This window comes from Lathyrus oleraceus, chromosome 7 (genome assembly GCF_024323335.1).
Source record: "Lathyrus oleraceus cultivar Zhongwan6 chromosome 7, CAAS_Psat_ZW6_1.0, whole genome shotgun sequence".
Taxonomy (NCBI): Eukaryota; Viridiplantae; Streptophyta; class Magnoliopsida; order Fabales; family Fabaceae; genus Lathyrus; species Lathyrus oleraceus.
Window position 1 is genome coordinate 262,291,262 of NC_066585.1, and position 10,804 is coordinate 262,302,065.

The following is a 10,804-nucleotide window of genomic DNA, read 5'->3' on the forward strand; positions in this document are numbered from 1 at the left end:
ATAAACCTACTCACCATTTCAACTGCATTTCAGATATCAGGTCTTGTATTACAGAGATATCTCAATGAGTAAACCAACTATTTAAATTTTATAACATCTACATCATCACCCTTAACATCAGAATCCACCTTTTGATTTGTTTTAACAGGTATGATTGGAGACTTGCAATTTATTGGCTCAAATCTCTTCAGAAGCTTAAGTTCATACTTTAGCTGATGCAAAATTATACCCTTATCAGAGTGAAAAATCTCCATCCCTAAAAAATATACATATTTCTTAGATCACTCATCTCAAACTCATTTATCAACACCTTCTTGAACTTAGCTATCTCATCTGAACAACTCACTGCTAGCAATATGTCATCAACATGGAGATACACCAGAATCATATTGCTATCAGATGTACGATGAACATAAACACCATACTCCATCTCACATTTTCTGAATCCTTGAAGCTTGAAAAATGAATCAATTTTTCAGATTCCATGCTCTAGGAGCTTGTTTCAGTCCATATAAGGCTTTATGCAACTCGTACACCATCCCTTTCTGATTATCTTTCACAAATACATGAGGTTGTGACAAATAAACTTCCTCTTGTAAAGGATCATTCAGAAATGCATATTTCACATATAAATGCATCAGAGTCCAATTTCTATTATCAGTTATAACAATCACCAGTCTGATTGTTTCATGTCTAGCTACAGGTGCAAACACCTCAAAGTAATCTAATCCAGATTTCTATAGAAATCCTCTAGCTAATAACCTTGCTTCGTATTTTCCAATTGATCTATATAGCTTTAGTTTCAACTTGTAAACCCATCTCACACTAATGACTTTCTTGTTATTTGGAAACTCAGTCAACTCCTAAGTCTTATTTCTTTCTATAACCTCAAGTTCTTCTTTCATGGCCTTCAACCACACTTTCTTCTTGAGAGCCTCTTCAGTACTAACTAGTTCAAAGTCTACCAACATGGCACATTAAATAACTTCCGCTTAAAATTCTATCTCAGTATCTTGTAACATGTCAAACTCTATAAATCTTCTTGGTATTTGTTTGATTCGTTGTGGTCTCTGAACTTATTCAAAATCTTCTTCAGATGTTGGAACAATATCAGATGTTAGACCACCTTCAAAGGAATGATTACCACCAGAGTCTGGATTATCATCAGAATCTAGATCAAAATCATATTCATCTTCAGAGTCAAACTCACTTTAAGACTCTACTTCAGTATTAGAGTCACCTTCAGACTCTAACTCATCTTCAGAGGCAGATTCTCCTTCAGAGTCTGAAATATCTTCAGAAGTTAACTCAGGTGTTAACACTGCACCAGAGTTGAATTCAGACTTATTCCCATCCCATGCTTCTGATTCTTTCACAATGATATCTCTATTGAATTCAACTTTGTTAGTGACATGACAATAAAGCTTATAAGCACCTGTAATGTGGTACTTTACAAGCAACATGACTCTGCTTCTGTCATCCAACTTCCTTCTCCTAGAATCTGGGGCATGCATATAACAAACATAACCAAACACCTTCAGATGGGTCATACTTTGCTTATCTCAAGTCCAATTCTCAAAAGGAAAAATTTTCTTCAGCTTTTTAGTTGGGCACCTATTGAGCACATATGTTGTAGTGGCAATAGCTTCTCCCCACAAGGTGTGAAAAAGCTTCTTCTCCTTCAACATGTTCCTTGTCATATCAAGTAAAGTTCTGTTTCTTCTTTCAGCGAGACCATTGTGTTAAGGAGTGCATGGAACAGTAACCTCATGCTCAATTCCATTCTCCTCATAATATTCCTTGAACTCTATAGAGTTGTACTCACCTCTAGCATAAGTTCTGAGAATTTTCAACTTCTGACCACTGTTTTTCAACTTTCACCTTGAACTTTTGAAACTCAGCAAACACCTCATGCTTAAACTTGATGAGTGTTACCCATGTCATTCTTGTGAACTCATCCACGAATGACACAAAGTACTTGTTTCCTCTAAGTGAAGGTACTTCAAATGGACCACATACATCATAATGTACTACTCCCAAATCATGTTTTGCTCTTGGAGCCACTTCTGATGCAAATGTAATCTAGGTTGCTTGCCTTTCATGCATATCTCATATGACTTCCTAGACTTCACAATCTTAGGAATGCCATGTACCAGCTTCTTAGAACTAAAATGCCCTAAGCTTCTGAAGTTCAGTTACCCTAATCTCTTATGCCACAGGTCACTGTCACCTACATCACCTCCTGCATCAACGCATTTGGTTTCAGTTGTTTCAACATTCACTTTGAATGCTCTGTTGCTTCCTTGTTTAGATTGCATAATCAACTTCTGATCAGAATCATACAACTTCAAAAGTTTGTCATTCATAGTAATTGAGAAACATTTCTCAATTAGTTAATCTACGCTCATCAGATTTCTCTTCATGCCAAGAACATACCAAAAATCCTTGATCATAATAGTTTTCACATTATTCACCCTGGCTTTGACATTTTCCATTCCTTCAGTATTGTGATACTTATCATCAACACATCTGATTTTTGTCCTTTTTCTAGAGTCAAAATTAATCAGCCATTATTTATTTTCAGTTAGGTGATTTGAGTAGCCAGTGTCCATATACCACCAGTCTACCAAATATCTACCATCAGATTCAGAAGCCATCAATAACATATGTTCATCATGAGACTCTTACAACAATTTGCTTCTTCTGACTTCCTTTTCCTGTTTGACCAATAGTCAACAACAAAGTGACCAAACTTCTTACAACAGTAGCATTGAACCTTCTTCTTGTTAAACTTCTCCTTTCCCTTTTGATGTTTCTTTTCATCAGAGTTGGAGACTTCTGACTTCTGATAACGACCACCATGTATCTTCTTGGCCTCTGACCAAGACTGCTTCTGATTCTTCTTACCAGAAGATGCTTTTAGATCCCGCTCTATATCTCTTTCAGAGTTTCTCTCAAACAGACACAACTCTTGTGCCTCTAGACTACTATACAACTCTTCAATTCTCATGGTGCTAAGGTTCTTAGAGTGTTCAATTGCTACAACAATGTAATCAAACTGAGGAGTAAGTGATCTTAGTACCTTTTCAATGATTACTTATTCAGAGAGAGTCTTTCCACAAGATTTCATCTCATTTGTGATTAGAATCACTCTGGAAATGTAATCAGGTACCTTCTCATTGTTCTTCATGTTGCAATTCTCACACTGCTTGCGTAGAGATTGAAGATTCACATTCTTCATTGATACATCACCACCATAGCACCATACCAGTGTGTACCATGGAGCCTTCGCCGTCGTTGAATCAACGATCTTCTCAAACACATTCATATCCATCCACTGATGGATATAGAACAAAGCCTACTGATCATTCTTCCTTATTTCTCTATGCGTGTTTCTTTGTGCTTCAGTTGCATCTACTGCAACCACTGCGTAACCGTCATTGACGAGAACAAGAACATCTTGAGCTCCAAACAACATACACATCTAAATCATTAATCGATTCCAATTCTTTTCATAAAAATAAGAAACTTTATGTTCAAGTTAGCGTTTCCACCGCTCATCTTCGTTCTTATGTATATTCACTCAAATCTCAGATTTTTTTTTAAAATAACCATGTTTTTAAAAAAAATACGAAAACCAACTTTTCAAAAAAAATTCCAAAATAACCATGTTTGGGGGAGGATGCGCCGGGGGAGTTGGCGCACCCCCAAAAAAATGGGGCTGGCGCCTACATGGGCGTGTGTGTTTCTTTTGAAAATAAAATTTATTTTTGCAACCAACAAGAATAGAACACACAACCTTTGGATCAATAGTGAAAGATGTTACCATTGCACACAAACCCTTCATGTTAATTTATTTCATCATATATTTAATGAGCCATTGTTCAATTGTATTTTTTAAATTGTATTAAAATAAAACACAAAATAATTTTATTAATAAAACATAAAATACATTATATATTAATAATGTATTTTGAATACATTATAAAATAGGAGCAACATATTTTGGCGCCTGCAGCCAACAATTATTTTATATTAATATAAAAAATATATTGTTCTTTTTTCATTTTATTAAATTTTATCTCTATTCTTTAATTTTTAAAAATATTATATATTAATATATTCAAATTAATATTCATACATGTCTAAGTTATATAAAATAATACTTAAATATAATATTAATACATGTCTAAGTTATATAAAATAATACTTAAATATTTAATATATAAAAAATTAATAAAATATAAAAATATTATAAAATAAAACACAAAATAATTGAATATTAATTTGAATATATTAATATATAATATTTTTAAAAATTAAAGATATTGTTCTTTTTTCATTTTATTAAATTTTATCTCTATTCTTTAATTTTTAAAATATTATATATTAATATATTCAAATTAATATTCAATTATTTTGTGTTTTATTTTATAATATTTTTATATTTTATTAATTTTTATATATTAAATATTTAAGTATTATTTTATATAACTTAGACATGTATAATATATTATATTATTTATAAAAAGTAATATAATATTTAAAAATATATTATATTTAAAATAATATAATTTTTCAATTGTATTTTTCAATTATATTTAAAAATATTATGAAGTTTTTATATTAATTTTTACACAAAAATTCAAATAAAACTTCATAATATTTTTTATAAATACAATTGAAATATTAATACATGTTAATATATAATATAAAACACAAAATATATGATGAAACAATTGAACAATGACTCATTAAATATAAAATAATATATTAATATATAATATTTTTAAAAATTAAAGAATAGAGATAAAATTTAATAAAATGAAAAAAGAACAATATATTTTTTATATTAATATAAAATAATTGTTGGCTGCAGGCGCCAAAATATGTTGCTCCTATTTTATAATGTATTCAAAATACATTATTAATATATAATGTATTTTGTGTTTTATTAATAAAATTATTTTGTATTTTATTTTAATACAATTTAAAAAATACAATTGAACAATAGCTCATTAAATATATGATAAAATAAATTAATATGAAGGGTTTGTGGTACAATGGTAACATCTTTCACTATTGATCCAAAGGTTGTGTGTTAAGAAAAGTTATCAGCAAAAAGGGGGAGCGTGGTGCGTGAGCGCGTACGCCAGTCAGTCAATAACTGAATAATAGCACTTTAAATATGGTCCCGTGGTTAGCACGTGACTGCGCACACCCACACAAAAAAACAAAACCAATTTTGCCTTCCCCTTTTGAGTCAATCGAACAATACAAATTTCATTTCACTGCTAGTGCTAGATAGCACTATAAATTTGTGTTAATGTTAATTGAATACTCAAAAGCAGATACTATTTGGTTAAAAAGCATCTAATAGCACACACTCGCACACTGTGCTCACTCTTTCTCAGAAACAACGCTACCGAAAACCGAAAACCCTCTTCTCTGCCTCATGACGACGTCGTTTGCAGCAGCGGCGCTCAGAGACCCTAAGCTTCAGATCCCAAACTACCATGGCTTACGTTCTTCATCCGCCGCATCTTCTCTCTCCCGCAATGCTCTCTCCGTCCCTTCATCCACTCGCTCCTCCTCCCTCATCCGCGCTGTTTCCACTGTTCGTATTCATCTTCTCACCTTTCGCTTGCCTTTTTAAGAATAATCTCCGATTATTAATTATCCATTTTCATTTCATGAATTATATCAACCAAACTTGAATTCACAGCTTCGTTAATTATATTTCTTAAATTGATGTGATATTCTTTAATTTTATATTTTGAATAATTAATTATAAGGGAATTTGAATTTCATTTTGACGAGTTTGTTATGAACTTGTTCTTAAGTTGTTGTTGTTGTTGTTGTTGTTGATATGATGCTGTGGTTGGATTTTTTTTGTAGCCTGCAAAGTCTGAAACTGCTACTGAGAAGAAGAGGAGCAAAGTTGAGATATTCAAGGAACAGAGCAATTTCATAAGGTATCCTCTTAATGAGGATATGTTGACGGATGCGCCGAATTTAAGCGAAGCTGCTACTCAGTTGATCAAGTTTCATGGTAGTTATCAACAGTACAACAGAGACGAGCGTGGTTCGAGAACCTATTCGTTTATGATACGAACGAAGAACCCTTGTGGTAAAGTTTCAAATCAGCTTTACTTGACTATGGATGATCTTGCTGATCAGTTTGGAATTGGGACACTTCGTTTGACTACTAGGCAAACGTTTCAGCTACATGGTGTTGTTAAGAAGGATCTTAAAACGGTTATGGGGTCTATTATTAGAAATATGGGCTCGAGTCTTGGTGCGTGTGGTGACCTTAACAGGAATGTGCTTGCTCCTGCTGCTCCCATTGTGAGTAAAGATTATCTCTTTGCTCAAGAAACTGCGGAAAATATTGCTGCACTTTTGACTCCTCAATCTGGTTTTTACTATGATGTCTGGGTAGATGGGGAAAGATTTATGTCAGCAGAACCACCTGAGGTAATTCAGGCACGAAATGACAATTCTCACGGGACAAACTTCACAGATTCACCTGAGCCCATTTATGGAACTCAGTTCTTGCCGAGGAAATTCAAAATTGCAGTTACTGTGCCAACTGATAACTCCGTGGATATTCTCACAAATGATATTGGTGTTGTTGTTGTTACTGGCGATGGCGGGGAGCCTCAAGGATTCAATCTTTATGTAAGACTAATTTAAATGACAGTTCATTTGAAGTTTTTTCTGCCATCAGTCTAACTGGGATTTTGCAATTATTTATGCAGGTTGGTGGGGGGATGGGAAGAACACATAGGATGGAAACCACTTTTCCCCGCTTGGCTGAACCATTGGGTTACGTACCAAAAGAGGATATTTTGTATGCAGTGAAAGCAATTGTTGTTACACAACGAGAAAATGGGAGAAGAGACGACCGCAGGTATAGTAGAATGAAATATCTGATCGATTCTTGGGGAATAGATAAGTTCAGAAATGTAGTTGAGGAATATTATGGCAAGAAGTTCGAACCTTTCCGCAGCTTGCCAGAATGGGAATTTAAAAGTTATCTTGGGTGGCATCAGCAGGTTGGTTCTCCAGACGAGTGAATAGTATCAATGTATTTATGCTTGCTTGTAGGTATACTATTATTGTTTGGTGATGCACTCCATTCGTAGTTACATAAACTTCCATGCGATTAGAAAGTTGGTGGATAGGCTTTTGACATGTTTGATGTCTTTTCATGGATTTAATAGCTGATATAATGACAATGGTTCTTCATGCATGCCACCTCACCTGCAAAGTCTACACTTGTTTCAGTTCGGTTTTACCTGTAAAGGTATGCTAGGCATAACATAGAAACAGACAAAATATCCGGCTGAGTAGTTATATGAAGCTAATAGTTAGTTCTGATGTGTTTTGGTGCAATTTAAATTTTGTTACCCCATTTAACTGTAAATATGCATATAATTCGGTGCTGTGTGCTTATGTGAAAGAACTACATGATATCTCCTTTATATGTGGCAGAGTAACCAGCAGGTAGCTCATTCTTTGATGATACTGACTTTGGCTATACTATAGCTCCATGTCTTTGTGTATGTTGGCTCATTGGGTTTTATCTTTCAGGGCGATGGTGGTTTATTTTGTGGGCTTCATGTTGACAATGGTCGTATTGCTGGAAAAATGAAAACGGCATTGAGGGAGGTTATTGAGAAGTATCATTTGAATGTTAGATTAACTCCAAATCAGAACCTCATATTGACTGATATTCGTGCTGCATGGAAACGTCCCATCACAACCATTCTTTCTCAGGCTGGTTTGCTGGTAAGATGTTCACAGCTTAATTCTTACAGAGAAATAGATATACCCTTGCCCTGATTGTTTATATTAAGCTATATTTGTTATTAAAATATGCAATTTGCATTTCCCTGTGCGCTTGACATTATTTGACATTGTGTTTTTACCCCACATTGTATCATTTAGAGGTCAATTAGTATTTTAATCTTTTCAACATGGTGCAATTTAGAACACGGAAGTTGTGCTTACAAGTTCCACATTATATTGACTATTCCATTATGAAAAGGATATCCATTTGTATCTTATAGGTGGTTTTAAATCTGATTAGCTGATGCTTTTGTGATGACCTATTTTCTTTGGGGACACTGGGAATGTTTTCCACTCACTTTTGATTAACGCCTATAAGGAATTATGGGAACCTATTTTTAGAGATAATCTAAGTTACACTAAATTACTCTTGGCCACAATCAATATGTTGCAAAATATTTTAATATATTCTGACATAAATTTATTTATTATATAGGGTTGAACTTTAGTCAATTTCTTTAAGATCACTTTTACTTGACATCATGCTACTAATTGTTGGTTATGTTTTATTCATTTCTTTTAATTTTCTTTCCCCCTTCTATCATATTCCTGTTTTTCCTGTTTTTCAGTGTATATTATTATTATTATTATTTCATTTTTCATTATTAGACCTATAATAACTGTTTTGCTGTGAATAGCTACCTAGATATGTAGATCCCCTTAATATAACGGCTATGGCATGCCCTGCTTTCCCATTATGTCCCCTGGCAATTACTGAAGCTGAACGTGGAATACCAAGTATTCTTAAGCGGATCCGTGACATGTTTGAGAAGGTATTGCTGCCAGATAGAAGTCTAATTTTGAAGTACATGACATTATTGATTTGATGGAAATCACTAATTAAGAAACATTCTAATTATCTCATCCCAATTCAGGTTGGTCTGAAGTATAATGAATCTGTGGTTGTAAGGATAACTGGCTGCCCTAATGGCTGTGCTAGACCATATATGGCTGAACTTGGACTGGTTGGTGATGGCCCAAATAGCTATCAGGTTTGTTAATCAGTGGTTCAACCCCCTTACAGCTTGTTGAAAATTCTATAAGTCCATCTTCATCACATCTCTCCCTCTCTCTTTCTCCCCCCTCCCAATATAGATTTGGCTTGGAGGCAGCAGTAACCAAACATCAATAGCACGGAGTTTCATGGACAAGGTGAAGCTTCAAGACCTTGAAAAAGTTTTGGAGCCATTGTTTTATCATTGGAAGCAAAAGCGTCAATCTAAAGAATCATTTGGCGACTTCACAGTTCGACTGGTAAATTTTGACCTACATGCTTTTTATTGCATCTTGGAGCCTTCTTTTTAGTTTTCTTTTTAAAAATATTATGTGTTAAGGGATTGGCGTGTTTCTGGTTTTAGGGATTTGAGAAGCTTAAAGAATTTATTGAGAAATGGGAGGGTCCTGCAGTCCCACCAACACGCCACAACCTGAAGCTTTTTACCGATAAAGATACATACGAAGCAATGGATGGGTTAGCAAAGCTTCAAAACAAAAATGCTCATCAATTGGCCATGGAAGTTGTCCGCAATTATATTGCTTCCAACCTAAATGGAAAAGGTGAATGAATCATTTCATTGGTTAAGCCATTGAAGATGTATGTGATGTTGCATTTTGGTTGTGACTGGGAATGGCTACTGAGCAAAACTCTCGGTACTGTTACTGTGTGGTAACCCTGAGGATAGACTGAATTAATGTTTGGTTTTCATTACTTTTTGTATAAAACAAGCTTTCAGCTAGAGTCTTTTGGTGCTTTATTTTCATAATGAGCTTTGTTGAAGACAAAAATAAGCCTCTATTTCTTTTTGGTTTCCAACTTCATGTATTTCTTCAATTAATCCTGTCTGGTATGATCTGTTGCTCAGTTTTGTTTTTATTCCTATAAAGTTAATCAATCTGATTAAAGATTTAATAATTGTAACGATAATATTAATAGTGGCTACTAGTTACATATTATGGCGCATCTCAGAACCTATGCTGTGTTTAGGCGGAAATGCAACTCAGGATCTATGTGAACTTGCTCAGTTTTTACTTTTTACAATGATGTTGATGATAATGATTTCACTGACATTGTAAAGGAAATGGTTCGAGTGGAATGAATTTTGGTTCATTGAGCATATGTTATATATATATATATATATATATATATATATATATATATATATATATATATATATATATATATATATATATATATATATATATATATATATAAATTGATACAAGAACATATTGATAGAATAATAAAAACACCAGACAATTAACAAGTTATAAAAATGTGCAAGTAAGTTGAATAGACAGGAAATTGACAAATACACATAATACATTGACGGTGAAACTACAAGAAAAATAAAAGTGGCTAATAAGTGAACTGATGAGAAACGAAAAGAGGATGCAGAGATGAAAAATAAATATGTGATATTTTAGAGTTCAATCTATCTTTTAGAATCATCAAGATTTACGGTAAGGTCCTTCCGATTATATTGTTTATTTCGGATTTAAACATACAGGATAGATTGAGAAATTTTTATTTTTTTAATTCTTAAATTGATGAAGATAATAAATAGTAACATTTTGGTCTCAAATATAAATAAAAATTCATCAAAGAAGATTAATGTATTTTGTAACTAGTGCCAGTCCAATAATTACGCCTGAAATATTATTGTATGGTGTGTATGTATCACATAAGATTGTAAACTAACACTCAGATCAGCCTATGCAGTTTTGGCAGGTTGACACCCCAATTAAATCTACACCTCAATACTTTCATTTGATTATATTTGATGGAAACTTGAATGAAATTTATATTTAAAATTCCTGGAATGAAAAATAAAATGACCGGTACGTACAAAATTTTCGATAGTGTAATATAAATTTTTGGTATATAGGAAATTTCATAATTTTCAGAATTTAAAATTTACAAGTTGATATTAGAAATTTCAACCATAATTAA

At 33.2% G+C, this 10,804-nt stretch overlaps 1 protein-coding gene across 1 annotated transcript; it reads left to right on the plus strand.

Annotated features, from left to right (window-relative positions):
- Positions 1-5,227: 5,227 nt before the first annotated feature.
- On the plus strand, positions 5,228-9,870 carry LOC127100749 (sulfite reductase [ferredoxin], chloroplastic). Its single transcript, NM_001426982.1, has 8 exons — positions 5,228-5,617; positions 5,899-6,681; positions 6,762-7,058; positions 7,597-7,794; positions 8,493-8,627; positions 8,730-8,846; positions 8,950-9,108; positions 9,213-9,870. Exons 1-8 carry the CDS (start codon positions 5,456-5,458, stop codon positions 9,417-9,419), a joined length of 2,058 nt encoding a protein of 685 aa, NP_001413911.1. The 5' UTR covers positions 5,228-5,455; the 3' UTR covers positions 9,420-9,870.
- The last annotated feature ends 934 nt before the right edge of the window (positions 9,871-10,804 follow it).